Genomic DNA, 22,279 nt, shown 5'->3' on the forward strand with positions numbered 1-22,279 from the left:
CTACTCTCCCCCCCTCAAAGAAAACACCAACAGGAATCCCCTGCTTCCTTACTTTCTAGTTAAATCTCTCTACAATAAACCAAGAAGGTCCATCAATGAAGCAGTCAGTGGTCAAATGATGGCTGGAAGGGCTCAGCAGGAAATTGGGTAGGAAAATCCACCTTCAGCAGCTCAGAAGGCTTTATTTTTAGGGTTTGTGAGCTCTGGCTCTCAGGTGCAAAGTGCCAAATTTCTATTGTTGTCCCATAGCCCCTGGCCCACCAGGCTGAGTCAAACTGGTGACACATGGGCCAGGAGGAATGGCTTGGGCAGGGGCTGGGGTTTTCTTCCCTTCTCCAGTCTCAGATATCAAAGGTGATGAAACCTCCAGTGTAAGCTGATAAAACTTGTTTGTGAAAACTTCTCCAGAAAAAAAAAAGCACAAACAAAAAAAGCCATGTTTATAATAAAAAACCCATTGCATTACAGAACTCTTTGGAAACCCTGCCCTCAGCTGGGTTTCATTAAACCTGGAGCTCAGTGTTGGGGGATTTCAGGTGTGAGCTGGCTGGCATCTACCCAGCTTGGCAAGGGGATGTAAACCCTGTGGAAGGCTCAAGTCCCTATGTTATTTGGGGGAAATTAATGTAATTCTATCAACCAGCCTCTTTGTCCCTCTCCTTTCCCTCAGCCTTCCTCCTCCCAAATCCTTACCCTCCTGCAGCATAACTAACACCTTCTAGCAGTTATCCCATTAGCTCCTGCAGACACAGACATGCAGGGATGTCTTGGACTCCTTGCTCTGCCCTTTTGGGTCTTTAAGGCTTTTTGTGCAGTGGGGAACAGCAAGGGAAGAGGGGAGCTTGCAGAGGGGAAAACCTCCTGGCATTTCTGGGGGTTTCTGCACATGCTTTGAGGAAGGTTGGGGGTTTGGTGCCTTGCAGAAGAGCAGCATAGGGTGTGCGGCCCTTCAACTCTGGGTCTTACACCCAGGTGTAGAGGAATGCTGAGTTTTGCTGGTGTGCCCCTTCAGATGAGTAGCAAGGCTCTCACTCTAATACAAGACCTTGTTCTGCTGTCTTATCAGTATGGAAAAAGATAGATGGATGTGGCTGAAAACCTTACTAAGTAGTTTGTTAGAGTGTGACACCACTGCTGATAGCAGCTTTGACTCCCAGTGACTGATGTAGTGAAGGGTCTGCCATGAGTTCATGGTTTGTAACTTGATGAGTTTGTTTGCTGCTTATTTTACTTCTTCTTTTAAAAGATCTTTACTCATTGTGAGGTTCCTCCTGTAGCCTGTCCTTGGGTCCTTCCCCAAAATGTGAGATCAACCAAAGGCTGAGGTTTTGGTGACAAATCCATATGTGCTTTTAAACAGCCCAAACATCCCAAGTCTTGCAGTCTTTACATGAGGCCGTGGCACTCACACGCAGGGAATCCTTGGGAGCTCAGACAATTGTTCTCACTGCTTACCCTGATTTTTTTTTATTTTTTTATTTCTTTGGCCTTGGACTGATCCCACACTCAAGCTGCTGGGCTTTGTCTGGCAGGGATGAAGTGATAAATGTCAGCCTCAGGCTTCCTGATAACTGCAGAGGATGCATTGAGCAGAGTTGTTTGGTTTGTTTCCAAGGGCATCTTGCTCTATCAGCAGGAGACACTCTGATGTTACAAGAGCTGGACTGCAAACCCAAACAGGTTAAGATAAGGAAACCAGAATGGATCAGGAGTCAGGCTCTCACAGTAAGGAACTAGAGAGGTGACTGCTTGCTGGATGCAGCCAGCTGGGTTATGCAGTGTAAATGGGGTGTGCAATAGGTTAATTTCTGTAGTGAACAGTGAAATGGTGTTTGAATTCCCCTTTAACTCTGATCTGAACTCCAGGGACACTGTGCTGACCTCAAAGGTTGGGATGTCTGTGGGCAGGTGTTGGTTTTATCAGCCAGAGAGCTGGAAATTTGCAGGTGTTGTATTTCAGGCTTCCCATGGAAATCCCAACCCATCCCCACCACACACCTGCTGGGAGTGGGGCTCTGATGCACCCACCTGAGCTGCAGAGCTGGCTTGGGAAGCTCCTCTTGTCCTACCCTTCGGGACAACCCCCCCTCAGGTGTGACAGAACAGCCTTTGATGGGATAGAGCAGTCAACAGGAATTATCCCCCTTAAAACCAAACCCCTGTTGTGGGGGGAGGTGGTGAAAATAAGAGTTATATTTAAACCATCCACTGGTGGACAATGTGACCTCCCCAGCAGCTGTTGCACAGCTCAAGGGCAGGGGAAGAGCCAAGGGGCACTGTGGGGAAGAGGGGGTGGCAGCCTCCAAATCAGTTTGTGTCCTCCACCCCTCAAAAAAAAAAAAAGAGAGAGAGAGAGAAAATTGACCTGAGAGTGTCACTTAACCAATGTGAACTGTGCTTAAATGGGGAGCTGTAGAAGAAATCTTTGGGAATACAAGTGGCTGCTGCATGACAGGGTCTGACCCCCACCTCCTCCATGCTCCCCAGATGCTCTGCTGGCTGGTGAGGAGGAGACAACCTAGGGGAGTGAGACAGGAATCTGATCTGCCAAAGGGCAGCTCTATTCATGGCTCTGCCAACATCACTGCAACCACTTCTTGCTGATGTTCTCCTTTCCCTTGGGCTGAGACAGCTCTGGGACAGCTCTGTTGCACAGGGATGTTTCTCTTCACACACAAAGGTGGGGTGGGAAAAAGAAAAACCATTCTCATGAGGGATGCTGAGAGAAGATGCATTTCAAATTATCTAATTGGCAATGCAGCATCTTTGGGAGGAATTTTAAGAGGAAGCTGTGGCCTCCTGGCTGTACACGTGCCAAGTGACCACTGCCAGCAGTGAAAATGGCATCACCAGGAACAGAAAAATCCTTCTCCAGATATTACCACGAGTAGAAGGTTTAGCAGGATGTGATTGTTGGACTTGAAACTGAAATTTCTCCCTTGGTAAACCTGCCCCACCCTTTTCCTGCACAAATCTGAGAATGAATCCCTGGGTCTGGCTGTAGTCAGGTGGTTCCATGCCTGGTGTTGTGCTGGGTCTGAGAAGTTGTTCTGTGCAGCTGATATTGCTCACGTGCAGGAAATCTTTTTCTCTTCTGGTAGCTCCAGAGCTGTCTGGGTGACCCTGCTCCATCCTAGCCTCAGGCTGGGGATGAGTGGTGCTGACCCTAGCTGTGTTAACCAGGAAGGATTTTAACTCTTACTAAAATTTCTTTATTGTCTTAGCCAGAGCAGCATGGGCAGCATCTGACCTTGCTGGATCCTGCCCTGTGCTCACACAAGACTTGATTGTGGTTTTTCTTTTAGCCCAGGCTGTGTGTGACTGCACAGGTTCTGTAAGGCTGTAAGGGAGAGGGAGGGAGGAGGCTCTGGGATGTCCATGGGGACAGGATGCCACGAGCAGCACATCAGGGTCATTTCTTTCACTCGTGTGACCTACCTAAAATTCATCAAAGTGTTTCCCAAGCCAAGATATTCCACATCTGTGGAGCAGCAAGGAATCCTCCCCAGGATGCTGCTCTGCTGCTGTGCCAGGGGACTTTTAAAGCACTTTGCCCAGCTCCCTGCTGCAGCCAATATTGATTTATTGTATGAAATAACACCTGCACCTCCTGGCAGCTGCTAAACCAGTGCTGGGCCAGCCTGCTATATGGGAAGATCTCAGTTCTCACTTCTGCTGAGGTGGCTTTTTTGCCATCTCACTTGCTGAGATAACACAGCTTGGTGCCAGCTTTGGGAGGAGCACAGAGGCCTTCCCGTGGTCAGGAGATAATTCCTATATTAATTTTGCTCTCTTTAGTGGGAGGACACAAACCCTGTCCAATGGCTGAGTTTGGAATTCATGTGTACCATCCAAAACACCAAACCTGGAAAGATGTTTTCCTTTTCCCTTAGAGAAGATACCTGCCCTCTGGCTTTCTTTTAGGGGCTGAGGGTACTGCAGCAATTAACAAATTCCTTCCAGCAAGGCGCAAGAAGTGGGGAAATAAGGGGTGAAAGAAGGGCTGCAAATTTGCACCCCAAAGGGAGAGAAACTCTGAGAGGCACAAGCAGAGACAGGAGGGGTTTTGAAGCCCAGGCTCTGACTTTTTCATCCTCTGCAGGAGAGAGAGATGGGAACTGGGAAAATAAATTTATTAAAATAGGTTCAGTGGTAACTGCTTTGGTCTTATCTGTCTGTTGTGGCTGTAGGATGCTGACTCTCAGGAGTGAGTTCCAAGAAAGTGTTCCATGACTGCAGAGATTGAGGTTAACGATGCACTTACTGCTTCAGAACAAGCTGGGGGATTTCTGTAAACTAAGGAAAAAATGCCCAGTTACTCACGCTTATGTTTTCCAGGAAATTCTCCATGTGTGCTCGATGTACTCAGAGTTTCTTAAGAAGCTTAAAGAAAGACTTGAAATATTATTCCAGTTAATATGTATATTTATAGAAGTCAGAGTAAATGAGCACACTCACACAGAATGTTTTTTTCTGGGAAAAAAAGTTTCCTTTTTCATCCTGCACACAGATAGATGAAAGAGTAAACAGTGCAAAATGTGTGTTGTTAATTTCTGTGAACTATTTACATTGGTCAAAATTCCCAGGCATCAAAAAAAAAAAAAAAAAAAAGCCAGCACAGGGTTTTCTTAGGCATTGGATGGTTGAGTATTTTGGGAAAACGTGGAGTATTTTGGGAAAACATGTGCATGGTGATCCTGAAGAGAAACCACCTGACTTGACTTCTTGCCTGTCCCAATGCTTTAGGTGTGAGGGTCCTGTTGGTTTTGCATGGAAGTGAGATTGAAGAGTTAAACTCCAGAACAGCCAGCAGTGTTAAACATTAATTATAAATTAAGTGAGGGGAAAAAAGGAGGGGAAAGAAAAAAAAAAAAAAACCCAAACCAAAAAAACCTAGTACTCTGTCTTGCTTTGCTCTGAAATGTGCCCACTTTGTAGAGGTTAAAATCACTGCCTTAAATGCCAAACTTAAGAGGATGTATTTTTGAGGGGCAGAATGAGCCCCCATCAGCTGGTGACAGAATAAACACAAAAGGGAGAAGATTCCAAAGAGCTGGAACCAGCAGCTTGAGAAAAGGACCTTTGAAAGTAAAAAAAAAAAACAACTGTGCTTGGAGCAGATCTTCCACCCTTTATAGGTTCTTTGAGTGTATCCCCTTGTAGCTCCCAGAAACTTAATTTTTGTGACCAAAATGTCTGTAGTGCAGCATCTGGGGGTGATTTGAATTATGGTCCTCAGGAGTGTGTCAGAGAATCCCCAGCTCAGACCCCAGCAGGACCCAGAGGGGTGAGCTTGAGGTCAGCATGCAGAAGTTAAAATTGCAGCTTTTCCAGTATCAGGGAGGGGGCAAACAGGGAAATTGGGCTTCTAATCTCATGAGGAATAGCTCTGCCTCTTTCTTTAATGCTGAGCAACATAATCTGCTTATTGAAATGAGGACTGGTTTGTTTGTTCTTAAATCCTCCCCTAAGAACCACTTGCAGAGCTCTGGGGTGACACCCAGCCTGGTTTCTGGTGTCCCAGGATGGGTGCTGGGGGATGGATGCTAACTGGTCAGTTGCTGGTGATTGATCCTCTCTGGGATATGCAGCATCTTCACACAGCAGGGAGGGAGAGCAGGAGTTTTCCTCTATCACCCTTGCAGAACCCTTAGGACATCTACCTTAAACAGTCATGGGGATATTTTTAGAGACCTAGAGGCTGAACATGGGCAGCAGGTCTGTGGGGGACAAGGTGAGGAGGACCAGAGCCTTGCTGTCTGATGAGCAGCAGTGTTCTTGTACTCTTTTCATCCTTCTTTATATACCCAAGGGGCCAGTTCATGACTTGGAGATGTGGCTTGTGCTGGCTCCTCACCCTTGTGCTCCCTAGGCTTGAGTTTGAGTTCTGGTTGTCCTACAAACACCTGGTGCCTTTCAGCTGGTGCACACCAGAAACCTGGTATAAGAGGAGGGACTTTTCATGGCCTTGATTAGCACTAAATATTTAGCATCTGAGCAGATTATTGAGCCCTGTCTCTCCTCTTCAGCTGGATAAAGGCATTGCCTTCTAAATAATTAGTTTTTTGGTTTTAAAATCCCTAGTTCTGGGGTGTGTTGACACCAGCCCTGCGTCAGGCAGAGAGAGGAGGAGGCACTCAGCAGCACCTCAGATGCAGAACTGTGAATCCCCTTTCCTTTCACCACCTTTGTGCCTTCCAGCTTAGCTTTACCAACATCTGACAATTTACTTGTTCCTCTCTCTGAATGCATAATTGGTTATTTATACACAAACCATAGAGCATTTACTCAGTATACCTAACCTAGGAAAAAAAAAAAAAAGATCAGTGGAGAATTATCCTCCCAGATGTGAGCGTCAGTCAACATCTGATCTCCATATAATTTACAAGGTATTAAATTACAAAATAATGAATCTTTTCAGTTAGCATTTTGGCACATGATGATAGTATTACATTTTATGTGAGAATATCGACCGCAGCTCTTGCCCCATAAAACTGCAAAGAGAAATGTGTAAGCACTGGCCCTGGTTTGGCTTGGAAAAAGACACCCATTATGCTGGGATTACAGTTCAGCTATGTATGCAGAGCCTGGAGGTTGTCCAGTCACACACAGTTCTTTCCTCCCCCCCCTTTAGCATTTCCTTCAGAAGGCCAGACAGTGGTTTCTAGGTTAGTTTATATACATATATATATAATTTTTTTTTTTTTTTCCCTTGGATTTAACCAGGGGAAGGTGGGTAGAGCAGAGAGCAGGAGGTCTGCCAGGATTCCTGTAAACAAGATGCTCCTCTGCTGGCAGTTCTCAGCTGTGCCAAGCCTCATTCTGCTCTTGCTCACCCCCCTCATGAGAACAGCCCTGGCCCCCAAACCTCCCAGACCCCCACCTACCTCAGGAATATCAGATTTCTGCTTCTGGTGTGCAAGTGGAAAGGAGCAGCTTTGAAAGGAGCTTTACAAGCTGACAGTTTAAAAGGTCACCCACTGACAGCAAGCTGGCACCTAAACAAATTTCTTGTCTCTCTTTGTAAAACTGAAATAATAGAGGTTTGGGGGTTTTATTATTTTTTTTTTTTTTTTTACCTTATTCACGTATCGTGTATTTTTCTTCCAAACAAAGAGGGTTTGAAATTCACCCTCAGCTTTTTGGAGAAAATCCTTTTCACTCTCATCCGTCCTCTCTCTCATACCTAAAACTCACCTAACAAGTTGTAACTTCACACTTATTCAAGTCAATTTTTCTTTCTCATTTGTGCCTCACACTAAAACCATCAGCCTGTCAAGGTCAGCACAGCTTCAAATATGAAGGAGCAGCTGGAGAAATGAACCACCTCCTAAAACCCAACAGCACCCAGCTAGTTAACTTCCCATATGTTTATATAATCTCTATCTGTAAAAGGGAATGCAGGATAGGCAAGAAATTAATTGCAAGCCCAAGGAAACGTTGCTGTAGCTGAACAAGCCAGGAGTGCAGCTGACTTGCTGTACTTACTCTTCTGGAGTGACTTGGGTTTAATGAGCTGACTGGAGAGCAGAACCCAGCAAAAGATCTCTTAGAAGCTCTTCTCTTAATTGGATGCTCTGCCACCAGTTCTCTGGCTCCAGGCAAGTTCTTTAAGGTCAGAACTCTGGGGTTCTTCAGCCACACACAGCTCCCATCTCAAAGCTTTGCCCTTGAAGGACTCTGGGGTTTCAGGCTCTCTCCTTCAGCTGCCCCTTCCCAGGAATAGGCACACATCATCTCCTGGGACATAAAAACCCAGGTGCAGCAGAGCTCTAATGGGCTCTTTACTTCTCCCTAGAGGTGGTTTTTAAAATACATTAAAAGGCAGCTTAATCTGACAGAAATGAAACTTCTTCTTTCAAAACTGCATAATTAATTATTCTTTTCTCTTATTTTTTTTTTTCTCTCGCCTTGCAGCTCTTTTGCCAGCTTTCAAAACAAATATTCACACTTCGGGCCCCTCCAGACATTAAATTCAGCATGCCTGTATCTAGTAAAACCAGGACTTATACTCTTTGCAGTGAAACAAGGAAAAGCCAAAAGCTTTTATTATGCCTTTTTAAGCAACATACATATTGTGTGAAGTTACTGAGTTAACATAGGATGATGCATCTCCAGAAGGCATGAAATGTTATTGGCATGTATCTCTAAGAAAATTAGATTTTCTAGTTCCCAACTGGTCCCGTGTCAGCTGCTGGGGGAAAAGAATGGCAAATGTTGGCATTTCTGAATAAAAAGCTCTTCTTTTCCCTCCTTACTTGGTGCATATGTTGTCACACATCCATATTCCCCAAAGGGGGATCCATCAGAATTTTTATATTTCGTGTTTTCCTGTTGCTTCTGATGGGTCCATCTCAGTATAAGGATTTCTCTACCTGTGCAGTGTTCCCCCAGCAATTTCTCTTCACTAACACCATGTGTGAGGGCACCAATTCTGAAACAGCCACTTCACACCTGGTGTTAATCACAAGTTAAGGGAGGGATAGCTCTGTGTGTAAACATCTCCCTAGAAATGGGATTCAGACGTTGGGTCTCCCCCATTTGTTATAGCCTGGTCACTTATCTCATCCTGTGCTGCTGGTAGTGCAGTTTTTGTCAGAGGTGTCTCAGTCTTGAAAAGAGAATCCATTTTTATCTGGGTTTTGATGTTGAAAGACTTCTGGAAGGTTTCTGATGTAAAGTAGTAGATGAAAGGGTCGAAGCAGCAGTTCATGGTTGCAATGCACAACGTGATGGGGTACATTGTCCTTGCAAACCTCTCCAGGGAGCAGTTTGCTATCGCTTGGGACCGCACCAGGGCGTAGAGGAAGAGGATGGAGTTGTAAGGCACGAAGCACACGACGAAAATGGCCACGTGCACAATGATCATTTTCAATACTCTCTCTTTGTTTGTCCCAATCTGAGACAAGGTGGCGGGTTTCCTCAGAGTCCTGAGAACTAAGGAAGAGCAAGTAAGGTTGAGTAGCAAAGGAATGATGAACCCGACCACCTCAATAAATATAGTGATCTTAGACAGGTAGGTTTTCCAGATCCGTTTGGAAAAACCTTCAAAGCAGGTCGTGCTGGTGTTGGAAATGTTGGTTGTGGAGAACAACGAAGCTGAAATTCCCCCGCTGAGGACCAGGATCCAAACCCCAGCACAGACTATGGCAGAATTTCTCCTGGTCCTGATGGTGCGAGACCTGAAGGGGTAAACGATGGCGAGGAAGCGGTCGACGCTGATGCAGGTGAGGAAGAGCATGCTCCCGTAGATGTTGGTGAGAAATGCTGTGCCAGAAATCTTGCACAGGCTGTCTCCGAAAGGCCAGTGCCTGTTGAAGTTATAAAAAATTTTGAAAGGCAAAGTGAAGACAAAAAGCAGATCCGAAACAGCCAGGTTGGTCATGAAAATGGCCGTTTCGCTTCGCATTTTCATCCGGAAGCAGAAAACGAAGAGGGAGGCACAGTTTGTAATCAAACCAAGGATGAAGACCACGCTGTACACGGCTCCGTACAAGTTGTACTTGAAGGAATCATCTGTCAAACAGGTATGATTGTTGCTGTGGTTTCCCATGCCAAGTTTGTGATGTGTTTCTGAAGAGCTTCAAAGCCTACTGCAGGGACAGCCATAAAAGAAGGCGGCAACCGCTTCTCTTCCCGGAGAAACACATCCCAGGGAGCTTGCTGGACACCTTGCTACCACGTCTCCTTCTCCACTCCTTTCATCCTAAAGGAGAGAGAAATAGAAGCCATCAGTCTTGCAGCCTACTATCACCTGAAGCATCTGTGCAACACATACTCCTCCCTTTCCAAATGGATGGATGTGCAAACAAGACCAGTAAGAAGGTCACAAAGACCAATTCTACTCTTATTGGGTTTTTTTTCAAAGTTGAAGGCAGCAGATGCTGTACTCAGCCTTTCCTCTCCTTCCCCCGTCACCCTCTTGTTCCCCCTGCTGGGAACAGAATGATCACTAATTCCAACTTTCTGCCTGGAAAAGTTTTTCTTTAATATTTGTGTTGATATTGGCCCAGTGTGTTTGGAAAGAAATTAAATCACGGACCCGTGATATTGTCAGGTATAGAATCAGTCTGCATTGCTCACTTACACTTGTGATGGGAGGAGAAAGAAGTTGGAAGCTTTAGTGTTTGATTTGAACTGCCCAGAAATGAAAGTTCAGTGAGTTTTCAACCTCTTGATGCAAAAGGGTTAAAACAACCCCAAACCTTATGTTGACCAAACACTGCTTTGCTTTTTTTAATCCTTGAAAATAGGAGCAGCCTTGGACATGGTTTTGAAAGTGATAACTGAAATGCTGTATTTCAGAAATATTTTTCAAAGCTATGCTTGCCACTTTTGCTATTTTTTTTTTCCTTAATTTCTGTAAAAATGGTAACACTTTCCAAAGGTCTTTTTTTGCCAATGCAAAATGCTTTGCAAGAAAGACTCCTCTGATCTGTCCTAACAGCTTCATTTCATTTCTATTCTTTTGTCAAGGCTCAGAACCTGAAATATGAGAAATCTCAAACTACCCTCTTAAGAATTTGTCCCAGTTCAGCAAGATCTGGAAAAAAGCAGAGTTGAAGGAAGTGTGCTATTTGTTGGAAATGGGGCTTTCAAAAGGGTTTCAGTATCCTTATTGTTATTCCAAGTATTGTTCTTCAGGCTTGTGAGGATTTGGGTGTTGGAAGGTGGGCAAGGCAGTTGTTACATCTTAGAAATGTGGAGTAAAGTTGGATGGCTGAAGGGAAAGACCTTGGCCTTATCAAATGCAGCATTCCCAGCAATTGTCCAGCTAAGTTTTGGTCTTTAAAATACTCTAGGCCTGTGTTGTTTACCTATCTAACACCCTGGTGTTTGAACAAGCTGTCAAGTTACTTTGAAACTCAGGGAGGTGCTTTGAATTCTGCAGCATGAGGCTGCAGATTTGGTTTTCGTTATATAAAAATGATATAATACTTTATAATATTATATATTATATAATTATACATAAATATAGTTATAGAAAATACAATATATATATAATATAAAGAAAACACCTTTAGTGTTCTTTATTTCTGGCATGCCAAAACTTTAAATTCTGTATCTAAAATGGGGGCAGTGCCTGAGGGGAGGGATGCATCTGGCTGGTGTCAGAGAGGTCCTGTAATGCAACATGCAGCCTATTTCCTGTGGTAACACTTGAGAATTTTCTCTCTCATAGTGGTACAAGGGAAAATCCAACAGTTGTTGCTTGACCACATGAGTCTGGTACTCTCAGAATTCAGAAATAGGATTCACAGAGTAGCTGGGAGGGTTTGCTCCCATTTCCCCTGTTATTGTAGAGATATTCCCCTTCTTCTGTGTCCTGGGAATAAAGGAAACCCTCTACAGATGAGTTCCTACAGTGCACAAGTGTTCTGTTTACATTCCTTTCATTTCCTCCTTCTGACACCCTAAGAACTCTTCCCAACAACCAGCTTGCAGCTTTGTTCAGATCCAGCATTTGTTAGTATGGAAAATTATTGGAGATAAAAAGCATGCTTTAAAATCAGATTCTGTCATTCCATTAATCCCACTCTTTCTGCCACACACGTCCCATTCTCCACAAGTCCATCAAATTGAGGCCAGAAAAAGAAAAAAGTTGTGGGCTGACATTTTTGCATCTTCATGCTAGTGGGTTTTTTTCTTACCTGAAGTGCAAACTGGATGTAACTTTATCAGGCTGAACATGTACTGAATATGCAGAACATCCTGTGTGCAGTCGTTCAGATTGCTTGACTCTGCAAAGCCTTTTCTTGTGAGGTCTGACACATCCCTCCCAATCTGAAGGATCTCTCTCTAGATTATCACTGCGTGCACTCACGTCATCTCTGTCTTGTCAGACAAAGGTTTTATGGCTACAGAAGCCAAAAATTAATGGGTCAAAAGGTGGGGTTTTGCTGGTGGGGATTAATTAATTATCTTAATGGGTCAAAATGTGGTTAATTAAATGGTTTAATTTAATTAATGGGTCAAAAGGTGGGGGGGTTTCCTGGGGTTTTGCTTGGTTTTGTCCAGAAATGTCTCAAGGTTCTGTCAGTACTTGTTGGGTTTTGGTAATGGTATTGGCCCCTGGAAATAAGTATTTTCCTCAGGCACAGCATGTACTTTGTCTTCTCTTGCCAGAGAACTCCATTTGTTAGAGGGTTTTCCACTTCCCTGTTACCTGGTTGGTACAAGGAGTGTGTGATGGGTGACTGACTCCCAGCACTGAGCTCGGGGTTACAGCTTTACAACCACAAACTCCACCATAGCTTCAATTTCTTGGGTTTCATTTCCTTCACTCCACTTGAACCGTGCAGAAGGCTCAGAGAAGCGTTTTGCAGAGAGGAGAATGCTGCATAAATCTCTAGGACTTGGATCCTTCCAGACCAGGAAGGTGAGGTGTTCATCCAGCTGTTTGAGCAGGGACTTCATAGATAGAAACCACAAGTTTTTCCCACCTGCAGAAGCAACCATTTGTGACAAATCTCTGGCAGTGCTAATGAGGAATTGTAACACCACCAAACCATCATTTCTACAGCCTTGCACCCTCACAATGTGAATTCAAAGCAAGCAAAGCAGTGATGGGAAACACAACAAAACCATCTCATCCCCCAGCTCCCTGCTCCTTCACCACTCTGACAACACCTCAGCTCCTGCAATGGGTTCTCTGCTGACTTTATTGTTATAGCTGGTTGCAGAAAACTTCTTTCTGTTAATGGTCTTGGAGTTATAAGAACAAACCTCCAGTTTAGGGGGAATCTGGTAGCTGGCTTTTCCTTTCTCGGGGCTGACAGGGCAGTAACTGCTTTGCTCCATGGTACTCCCTGGGTTTTCCCAGGGCTTGGGGATCACTGGACCTGCCATGGGCAGGACCTGACCTCTGCTTCTGGGAGTGGCTGGAGATAAGAGATGGCCTGGGACACCGAGGTTGGCTCTTAAACTGAATTTCTGGGAGCTCTCCCTCCTCCCCAGCCCTTACCGTGGTTTCACAGTAACCTTCGCCTACGTTGCTTCCTGGGTGCCCTGGGAGCAGGAGGAAGGGTGGGATAAACAGTGGGATAAACAGGGGGAAAGGAGGCAGTTGCCTTTAGACAAAGCACCATTGACTCCAGGGAGCGATGGAAAGTAGAAATGCTTTAATCTCTTTCATTTACTAATCCCAAGTGATGTGTTGGAGAACAGTAGGAAAGGAGGAGGCAGAAGTGTGACTTTGAAGTCCAGCAAAGGTTTCTGTCGCTTCAAAGAGCCATTCTTCCCTGGGTTTTATCAGAGGGAATGCTTAGCCGGGATGCTGGGCAAAAGGGGGGACGTTTTCTGCTGATTAGCATAAAAGAGAGGCAGGAAGGTTCTTATTCATGGCTTTGACACTTATTGTGCAAAGATGCTCAGCACCCATCAACGCTGTCACTCCCCAGTGTTTGCTCCGGGACATCTCCCACACCTGGGGGGAAGGTGAAATAAATGCTGAGTTATTCGCAGCCATTTCATCCTGTCAGCTCTCCCTGGCTGCTTTTCAAATCGTCTTTCGTAGAAGAGAAAAAGCCCGTGGGGCATTTCTCTTCGCGCAGCCACCGGGAGGGATCCCGGGAAGCAGCCGGGATGGGGTGGGAGCTCTCCGGCAGCTCCTTCCCTGCCTGCCTGGCCTGGAGCTGGTTCTCCAGGAGCCTCCCAGAACCTCCAGGTTCGACAGATACTTTGTGTTGCCTGGAAGGCAGCAGGACCTCAATTTATTTCTTCTCCAGAATGGAGTGGGGAAGCGGAAACCTGAGCCTATCAGACCTAATCCTAAAGGCACTCTCCTTTTTTTCTTTTTTTTTCCCCTTTCTCTTTATTTATTTATTTATTTTTAATTGGTCAGCACTGCCGTTGTCTCCGAGCTGTCCTTTGAGACTTACAAAGCATTTCCTGCTCAGGGTGACTTCTCTGTGCTCTATCTGTTTTGTATTGAGCTAATTAAAATGTTTCCTTCTGAAGAGAATAGTGAACTGCCTTACCCCATCCTCAGACACTGATCCTCAGGGCATGACTCTCTTTTTGTTTGCACTGAGAATGTCTCTCTCCATTTACATCACCCCTTTAACCCTTGATGTGCTTTGCCTTTCCCCATCCTTTGCTGCCTGGTCCAGGGCCCAGAAATGAAGGAATTCACCCCAAACTTCCCAGCGAAATTTGCATTATTTTACTCTTGTGAGAGGAACTTTGGTTTTGCTTGTAAGGAACCTCAATCTGATGATGGAGGACTGTAGGGATGTTGCTTTTTTTGTTTGTTTTTTGACCCCCTAGTCTCTCACTAAGAGGAAAATGTTTTATAACAGCGTTGCTAGATTGAATATTGAGCCTGATAAGATAGAGGTGCAAAGGAGACCGATGAAAAGCAGAGTTGCACTGTTTGAACCAATCCTTGAAGATTTACAGGTTCTTTTCACTGAGCAGGAGACACTGGTGATGGAGGTAGCTGTGTCTTTGTAGCCCTATTTATTTACAAGAATGGTTAAGGAAAAAAATAAATAAGGAGAGTCCTGTTTCCCTGAAGGGCTGGAGAACCCAACAACAGGACTCAGTTTATTTGCTAACAGTTCCAGATTGCCCTGATTTATTTGAAGATGCTGAGCTTCGTTCATCAGGGGGGCAGAAGGCAATCCATAGCCTGCTCTGGTGCTCAGGACCCTGAAGGATCTGTGTCCTGCATCTCTTTGCTGCAAGGATTTGATCAAATTGGGCTTTGTCCTCTCCAGTTGTTCTGTTCTGGGGGAAGCTTTGAGAACTCTCCTCTGCCAGCAGCATGGGCTGGGGGGGTATCCTCAGTCTTGGCTCCCATGGCCTGTGCTGGAGATGCAGAATCCTCTCCTGGAGTTGCTGGGATGAAGCCTCCAACCCCCTTGTTCTCCTTGGTGCCCACTTGGCAGGACATTTTTTGCTGATCTGGAGGCCTGACTGGGGTTTTCGTGTCATCTCCCTCCCCTCTGGGGAGAACATGAAGGTCTTGAAAAGTGTTTGGTGGTGTGGAATGAAAGGATGTGTGAGAGTGCCCAGACACAGCTATGCTGTTTCCAGGGAGAGCTACAGAGGGTAAATTTGCACTAATGTGTTAAAAGAAACAAGAAATTACTTCACACAGGAAAAATGTAAAAATCTTAGCCAGCCAGTGATATTTCTGTAGTGAAGCTGCTTAGAAAGAAGGTTTCTAAGAAGAAGATAGGAGGAATGCCAAGTTGGCATCATGTAAGGGATGCTTTTTATTGCTAAATAGGGTAACAAATGCATGCTGGGGTGAGAGATGGTGTGTTATCTGCAGGCTCAGGAAATTTAAGTGAGAATATTATCAGATGAAAGTAACAGCTTCTGTTGGGACTATCTACAAGGAACTCAAAATACAGGGACATCACTGTTTGCACAGAGAAAGCAAACTGCTCAGTGTCCAGCATGCACCTTTCTCTTGGTGCTTGGGGGCTGATGAATGCCCCTCAATTTCACTTGCCAAGATAAAGAGCCTTTTCTTCCCTCTACAAACCCAAACCATTACAAATAATTCAGGGAACTTGCCTTGCAGCTGGGGTCAGCTGAGGCCAGTTTGGCTTCCAAGCAGTGTGTGGCTCTCTTCCCCCCTTTGATGGGGCAGACTGGAGATGCTGCTGCATTGGAGGAAGCCTTGAGAGCCACTGTCTGCTCTCCTGAATAAAGAGCTCCTCTTTTCAAGGAGAGAATTTGCCTCTTGTGAAAGGTGGTGGCTCCCTTTCCCCCAGACTAAATCGGATCCTTATTTAGGGAGGAGGAGGAGGAGCAATGTGTGAAGGAGCAGAGTGAGTCTCTGCACACACACACTTGACCTGGAAAGACCTGTTTGAGGCTGGATGTGTGCTCCAGGAGCCATCCCAGCCCTCCCAGTCTGTGGACAGGACAGCTCACAGGTGTCTCATTTGGGATCCCGGAGGCACTGGCAGAGCCTTCAGGCTTGGAACCTGTGTAGGTTCTGTGTAGACCTGGCCAGAAACACTCAGACATGGGTAAACAGAGCCCTGGTGCTCAGAAATGCTTTAACCAGAGTCAGCTGCAGCCCGCACAGCTGCACCATAAACACATGTGGCTGGAAGTGCCAAGGCCAGGACAAAAATCCCAAATTCTTTTGCCATGTCCTGCTCTCCCCAGGGAGCAATCTGCTCTCACCACCTCTTCCAGAAGTAACACACCCTCTGACAGAGCAGCCTGTTCCCTGGGAGCTGGATGAGGGTTTGGGTAAAATCGCCTTAATCCCTGCTCTTGGGCTCCAGTCACCAGCTGGAGAAGGGCAACAACCATCTTCCAGCTGGGAGCTCATCCCTCTCTGGCACCCTCCATGTTCCCATCCCTGCCCTGCCAGGTTTTCTCATTTTTTTTTTTTTTTCTCTTGTAACAGTACCGGGAATGACAGTGCCTGGGTAGCTGCATGAGTTTGAGCATTAGTTCTGTTTTTCTCCAGAATCTGAGAGACACTGATTTTTATCAATTGACCTAACCTCAGCTAAAGAAGAGTCTCATTTTTAATCTCAAAGGATTAAAGTGAAATGTAGCCTCAGCCTGCTCCTTCCTCCCCTCTCCCCCCCATCATGATTTTTAGGACTTTGTAAAAATTGGAGGCTTTGAACCCCCTAAAGCAGCAAGGTTAGTTTCCTGCCTGGTTTATTTTGGCATTCAGAGTGCTAGGAAGGAAAAGAAAGATGGAGAAGTGCTCTGAGGAGGGAATATCCTTATCATTGACCTGTGAACTTTGCACTTCCCATCCTCTGGGTTTTACTGTTCTGTTCGGGTAGGGGAGCAACACAAAACCACCCAATTGTCTCCTCTCAAACAAAGATTAAGGAGTACCTCTAGGGGGAAAAAAAAAAAAACCAAAAAACCAACCTCTAGGTTTTCTTGCAAATTCTTCTACAATAGGTTTATATTGTATTAAATCCCATTTCTTCCAAACAGCTGCACCTTTAGATTAAGTATACTCATCCTTTTACTTCTGACACCATTTTTTCTATCTGCTTAGAACTGTATTAGAATTTTTCTCTCGTGGAATATTGCCACTGATCTTAAAAGGAGGAGATTTTAGCCAGAAATGAAAGCCAAAGTGAGAATATTTAAAATTTTTTTAAAGTTTTGCAGTATAAAATTTAAACTTAATTTTTAAAAACTTTTTAACCTCGTTTGTAGGCACCAGGTCTCACATTGCATGAAGGTGAAGGCACATATCACTGTAAGCTGGAAGTCTAAGTTTATGCCACATTTCTATACAACCCTTTCTTAAGTTTATACTGGAGTGTCTTTATGATACTGACTTGAAGTAGAAAACCAAACAAATAAAAAGCCCCAGCCAGGAGAGATTTCTCACAAAGCTGCAACAACAGTGACAGAAAAGTCCCTAACTTGTCATCCTCGGTGAGTAAATGAGGATTACAATGGAAATCACAAGGATTTGCAGGAACACAACTCCCAGGGTAACGATTTTCGAAAAACTCAGCGCTCATCTTTAAGCAGAACCATTTCCCTCTCCCTGCCCAGCCCTGGCAGAGCTCAAGTAAGAGGAATGAGATCTGCCTGGAGAGAAAAAACATTTACAAATCCCCATTGAAACACTGAAATCCCCCCCCTTGCTCCAGCCCATCCCCGTCTAGTTTTATCCTACAGATTTTTCTGAGCTTTCAGAGTTCGGTAAGCATTACAATTATTTTTTTTTTCCTTTCTTTTTTTTTCCGGAGCTGACATGCAATCTGGATGCTTTTCTGTTGAGTTAGGAAGGGAGGAAATAGAAACTCACCGCTGCAGAGGGGCCGGGGCTGAGCTCCTGCCCGCGGGGTGGGTTTCAGCTCTGTTCCTCCTCCCTGACAGCCCCCATGGATCCGTTTTGTGTGTGCCAGGAAAGCGAATCCCGGGAAACCAAACCAAACCGAAAAAAAAAAAAAATGTGCCTCCTCCACTTGGGAAAACTTCACCCCTTCATCTTTTCAACCTTGGAAGCTCCTGGAAGTTGTTCGCTTCCCTTTGTTCGCGGAGGAACCCGAGATGCTGAAGGCTGCGGCCATCGTGTCTTGTGGGGGGGGTGAAACGGGACGAAAGAAGAGGGGGAAGACTTCGGGGGGCTCCTTAGGAAGCGTTTTCCATTGGGCAGGGAGGGATGATCAGTGCCTGAGCCCGCCCAGCGCCGGGGTCTCTGCTGGGTCCCTCTGCTGGGGCTCTATTCCCTTCCAGAGCATCGCCCGGGGCAGGCAGAGCCCGGGGCAGAATTTAGCAGCTTAAGGGACAACTCGACAATGGGGACCGCGGATTTCCTGAGCAATTAGCTGGCGGACACAGCCAGAGAGAGCTTGTCCGGGAATGGTAACGAGCACGGGGGGGGAATGCTGGTTTAAATCTGGGATTTTCCTTTGGGCGGCTGGAATTGTTTTGCCTTCCAATTAGAAAGGGAAGAAAAAAAAAAAAAGTGAGGAGGAGGTGGAGAGAAGGATTGGGTAAGAGTGGAAAGCTGCAAAGCGAAGCTGGTTATAAAAGTAAGAGAACTTTCGAAACGGTTTGAGAAAGGGGTTGGTTTTTAGGTTGGTTGATGGGTTTTAAATCTTTCCCGAGGAGCTGAGGAGGGCAGCCTGGACTTTTGTCCCCCAGCAGTTTGCTCTGAAAGCCCGGGATTCCCGCTGGGGAACCTGGAGGCTTTCAAACGTTTAGGAACACAATTTCAAATGCTCCAGGGAAGCGCGGCTGTGTTTTCCTGGAAATCCTCCTTCCAGCAGAGCCACTACCTAAAAGTTTTTTTTTTTCTTTAATCTCTTACCTTTAATATCAGCCCTTCAGCTGGGGAAGAGATTCTTCTAGCAGCAGGAATGATGCTTCGGAGCAGCTGGTGCCCCTTTATTTCTTTTTTTTTTCTTCTTTTTTTTTCTTTTTTTTCCACCCCTCTCCAGTTCCATAGGTTTGGAATCCCGAGCCTGCTTTTAAAGCCCAGCCTCCCACCTAACGTGTCTCGCACGCATTGTGTTTGTCTCTCTTTTTCCTCCGCTCTTCTTGGCCGTTCCCACAGGCAACCGAGGCCGGGAAACAGCTCATTGTGAAGCTGGAATTAATGTTATTCCTGGGGTCGGTGCCTGATGCAGCTCTCTCTGCCTCGCTTCTGCAGCACACCCAGCTGCTCCAGCCTTTTATCCATTCCACGCCAGTAACTTCCTGAACATCTCATGTAACAGCCCAGCTCCGGGCTGCAAAACCTCATCCTCAGAGGGCTGACGGTTTTATAAGACATAAAACCCCTCAAAAAACTAAAAAAACCCCAAGCAAAACAAAACACCACGAGAGTGGGTTTAGATGGAAAATACTGAAGGTGCAGCTGTTTCCTCCTCCTAATGGTCAAAGCTCCTTTGCGCCTTTGCTCTCTTTTTTTTTTTTTTTTTTTAATATTATTAATTTTAGGAGACAAGATGGGTAGTATGTGGGTTGGGAGAAAGCTCAAAATGCAAAATCTGCCAGTACCACCGGAACACTCCAGTATCAAAACCAATTCTGTCCCTTCCTGGCTGGTGTGGGTTGGGGGGTTTCAGGCAGGCTGCATGGAAATCCCGATCCCTCCGGTACAATCCCAGGGTTTTTCTGGCACCTCAGGGCCCATTCATATGCGAGTGTGGGAGTGCTCTCAGCAGGGACCCATTAAGCACCATGTCTGCAGGTGAAAAATCTCCCTTTTTAGGGAAAGAAGTGGGACTGGGCTGGTTTGAAGCTGGGTGCAGTGACACAGACCAAGCAGACTGGAACCCTCTGCAGATGAACATTTTGTGTCTCGGTTTTCAAAACTGCCAGTCCCTGGGCAAACCCTTTTAGAGTGGAGATTTACTACTCCTTGAAGATTAAATACAGCATAAATCTTAGAAATGAAACAAAATCTCTGTACTTCTTAGGGTATTTAGCCAGAATGTGGCAACTGGGCCAGATTTAATGCTGTTGGAATTTAACCAGGCAGCTGTACCTATCTGGGATATTTGCTTTCTCTCTGGAGTTACTGGTTTAATTAAACACTCCTGACAAATATCTTCAATTGTTGAGAATTCCCAGGAACTCCTCCTTTTAATGTAACCTCTAACCAGCAGGAGACTGGGATGATACTTTTGTTCTTTATGGAGTTCATCCTCCTGAACCATCACAGTGCTTCCAAATTCACATCCATCCAAGGCTGCCATTGCATTCAAAAGCACCTGTAGTGAGCAGGTTATCCACTCACCTGTTACTTTGGGGTTTTTCTTTAAAAAGGAGCAACTCCTTCTGGTAGCTATAGCCAAAACTAGACAAGTAGAACATATAAACTGACCCATGATGCTATTCTCCAGCCTCTAGAGGTTATTAAAAAAAAAACCAAAACAATCTCCACCTTTTCCCCTATGGTATTTAAAAAGGTTGTGTTATTAATGAGAAAGAAAATGTCCCCAGAGCAATATATTGGTGCTCCCCTCCAAGCACATTTCTCAAAGCAATAAGCATTACACCATTATCCTTCTCCCCACCGGTTTAAAATAGGCCAAATGTTGTGCTATCAAGGTACTCTGCGGATTGTTTTTTAAAGAGATCAAGTACAAATATTTCCAACAAAGTGCCCTTTATTTGCTAAACATGAAAAAAAGGAGGTGGCTGCCTCTTTTCTTGGTTACAGTTACAGGCAAGTGTTTTCTTTGAAATGGGAAAACAATGAGCAGTCTCCTCAGCTCTTCATCCCTGCTCTCTGCTCAGCTCCCTTGCTGTCCCCACCCTGATCCCATGGTGTTCAGCTTAGGCTTGGGACAGGGTGGGATTCAGTGAGCTCTCCTTGTTAAAACATTGGCAGTATATCAATAATCTCAAGTTATTTTGGAAAACAAGGGAGCCTGGACTCTTATCTTGTTGGAAAGCAGGGCTGCTGAGAAGGCATAATGTGCTTCAGCAGGAATTTTAATCTCTGTTCATAGCACTGGGATTTTCTGCTGCTATGGTCCTTCTGGGGGTTTTTTTGTGTCAGTGGTGGGATGGCATATGTGAGCTTTCCAGTGATTTCAAGCAGGCAGGAATAGCTGAATTTAAGGATGGATTTTGCCCAGCAGAGTACTGTATTGCGTTTCCAGGTATTAGTGCTTAATTCTTCTGCTGATGATTCTCAATCAGTCAGGGCTTTACTGTGCCAAGATTCCAACTTCAGGGCACTTAGGAGAGTTCAAGAGGAGCCTGAGAGCAGAAACCAAATCAAAATCACATTTTAAAGGCCACTAGTATATATATGACAGAGGCATCAGCTTTCCTCCTTCCTCCTCTGCTCATTGGCAAGGTTTGTTTCCTTCCTTTTGCCTTCCTACAGCAGCAGAGTTCATTTGGGAGCTAAATATTGCATGGCTTTAGCTCATCCTGGTACAGCAGCCCTTGTGGGGCCCTGTGGAACCCTCTTTCCCACAGGGAAAAGTCTGAACAAACTGCAGTAGTCCAATTGGACCATCCAGGAGAGGCTTCATGTCAGCAGATGGGTTTAAGGTAAACCCCAAGCTGCCAAAATAGCCAACCCTAACCCTCCGAGCTCACAAACTTGGTTTTATTTAGAAATTGTGGCTGGCTGCAATAATTCCATGTGGTGTCCTGTACCATTTCCTCATCCCAGGAGGCACACAGCTTCCTCAGGGCTTTTAAAGCAGCATCTGTAGGACCACAGCTCCCACCTTGCAGCAGCAGCTCCAGTGGAATCAGGGTCATGGCTGGGTGACCCCCAAAGAACCATTTGGATGATGGAACCAACAGGTTCAGTTCTCTTAGAATGAAGTATTTCATTTCAGTGTTCCCTAGGAAAGGTAAAGGAAAAACAGTAATGATGATGTTTCCCTTGGGAAGGGGGGGAAGTGACTTTACAGAAGCTTCAGTCTGTGCTGGAAAAGGTTTGGGAGGAAAATTCCTGAGCAGATGTAGCAGGGCTCTTCAGAATGCTCACTAATGCTGCTGTGTTTACTAATGCTTAATGGGTTGTCTGTGCTTCCATTTGAAATTGGAAGAGGTTTTGTAACAAAACCATTAAAAAAAAAAAATCACATGGAAAAGCAAAGCCTCATCCTGCTTGGTTGGTTCTTTTTAAGATATACATTTAGAAAGACCATTTAAAATCATTTTAAATGCTGTAGAGAAAAAAACAAAAATAAAAGGAGGGCCCTTTTGGATCAGCACCCTTACAATTTCAAGAAGGCTTCATTTAAAAACCCCAGTTCATTTACCAGCACTTAAAGTTCCATTACTTTTACTACCCACCAGGACCGATTGGTAATAAATGACAGGATATTTCTTCTCCAAA

The 22,279-nt window shown here is 45.2% G+C and overlaps 2 protein-coding genes across 5 annotated transcripts in view; both read right to left on the bottom strand.

The window, feature by feature from the left end:
* Positions 1–7,907, bottom strand: part of LOC139802769 (putative P2Y purinoceptor 10) — a 31,847-nt gene extending 23,940 nt beyond the window's left edge. For all 3 annotated transcript variants that reach the window (XM_071758248.1, XM_071758247.1, XM_071758241.1), the window contains exon 1: positions 7,489–7,907. The gene's annotated coding sequence lies outside the window, so the exon portion shown is untranslated. The remainder of the gene's footprint in view (positions 1–7,488) is intronic.
* A 107-nt stretch (positions 7,908–8,014) lies between these two features.
* On the bottom strand, positions 8,015–19,156 carry LPAR4 (lysophosphatidic acid receptor 4). 2 transcript variants are annotated; one of them, XM_071758250.1, is made up of 3 exons: positions 18,773–19,156; positions 17,765–18,394; positions 8,015–9,706 (listed from the first exon to the last, which is right to left on the bottom strand). In XM_071758250.1, exon 3 carries the CDS (start codon positions 9,551–9,553, stop codon positions 8,507–8,509), a length of 1,047 nt encoding a protein of 348 aa, XP_071614351.1. In that variant the 5' UTR covers positions 9,554–9,706; positions 17,765–18,394; positions 18,773–19,156; the 3' UTR covers positions 8,015–8,506. The 2 variants fall into 2 exon arrangements, with proteins under 2 accessions (XP_071614351.1, XP_071614350.1); XM_071758249.1 differs by lacking the exon at positions 17,765–18,394.
* Between the last annotated feature and the right edge of the window lie 3,123 nt (positions 19,157–22,279).

Source organism: Heliangelus exortis, chromosome 14 (genome assembly GCF_036169615.1).
Source record: "Heliangelus exortis chromosome 14, bHelExo1.hap1, whole genome shotgun sequence".
NCBI classification, from domain to species: Eukaryota; Metazoa; Chordata; class Aves; order Apodiformes; family Trochilidae; genus Heliangelus; species Heliangelus exortis.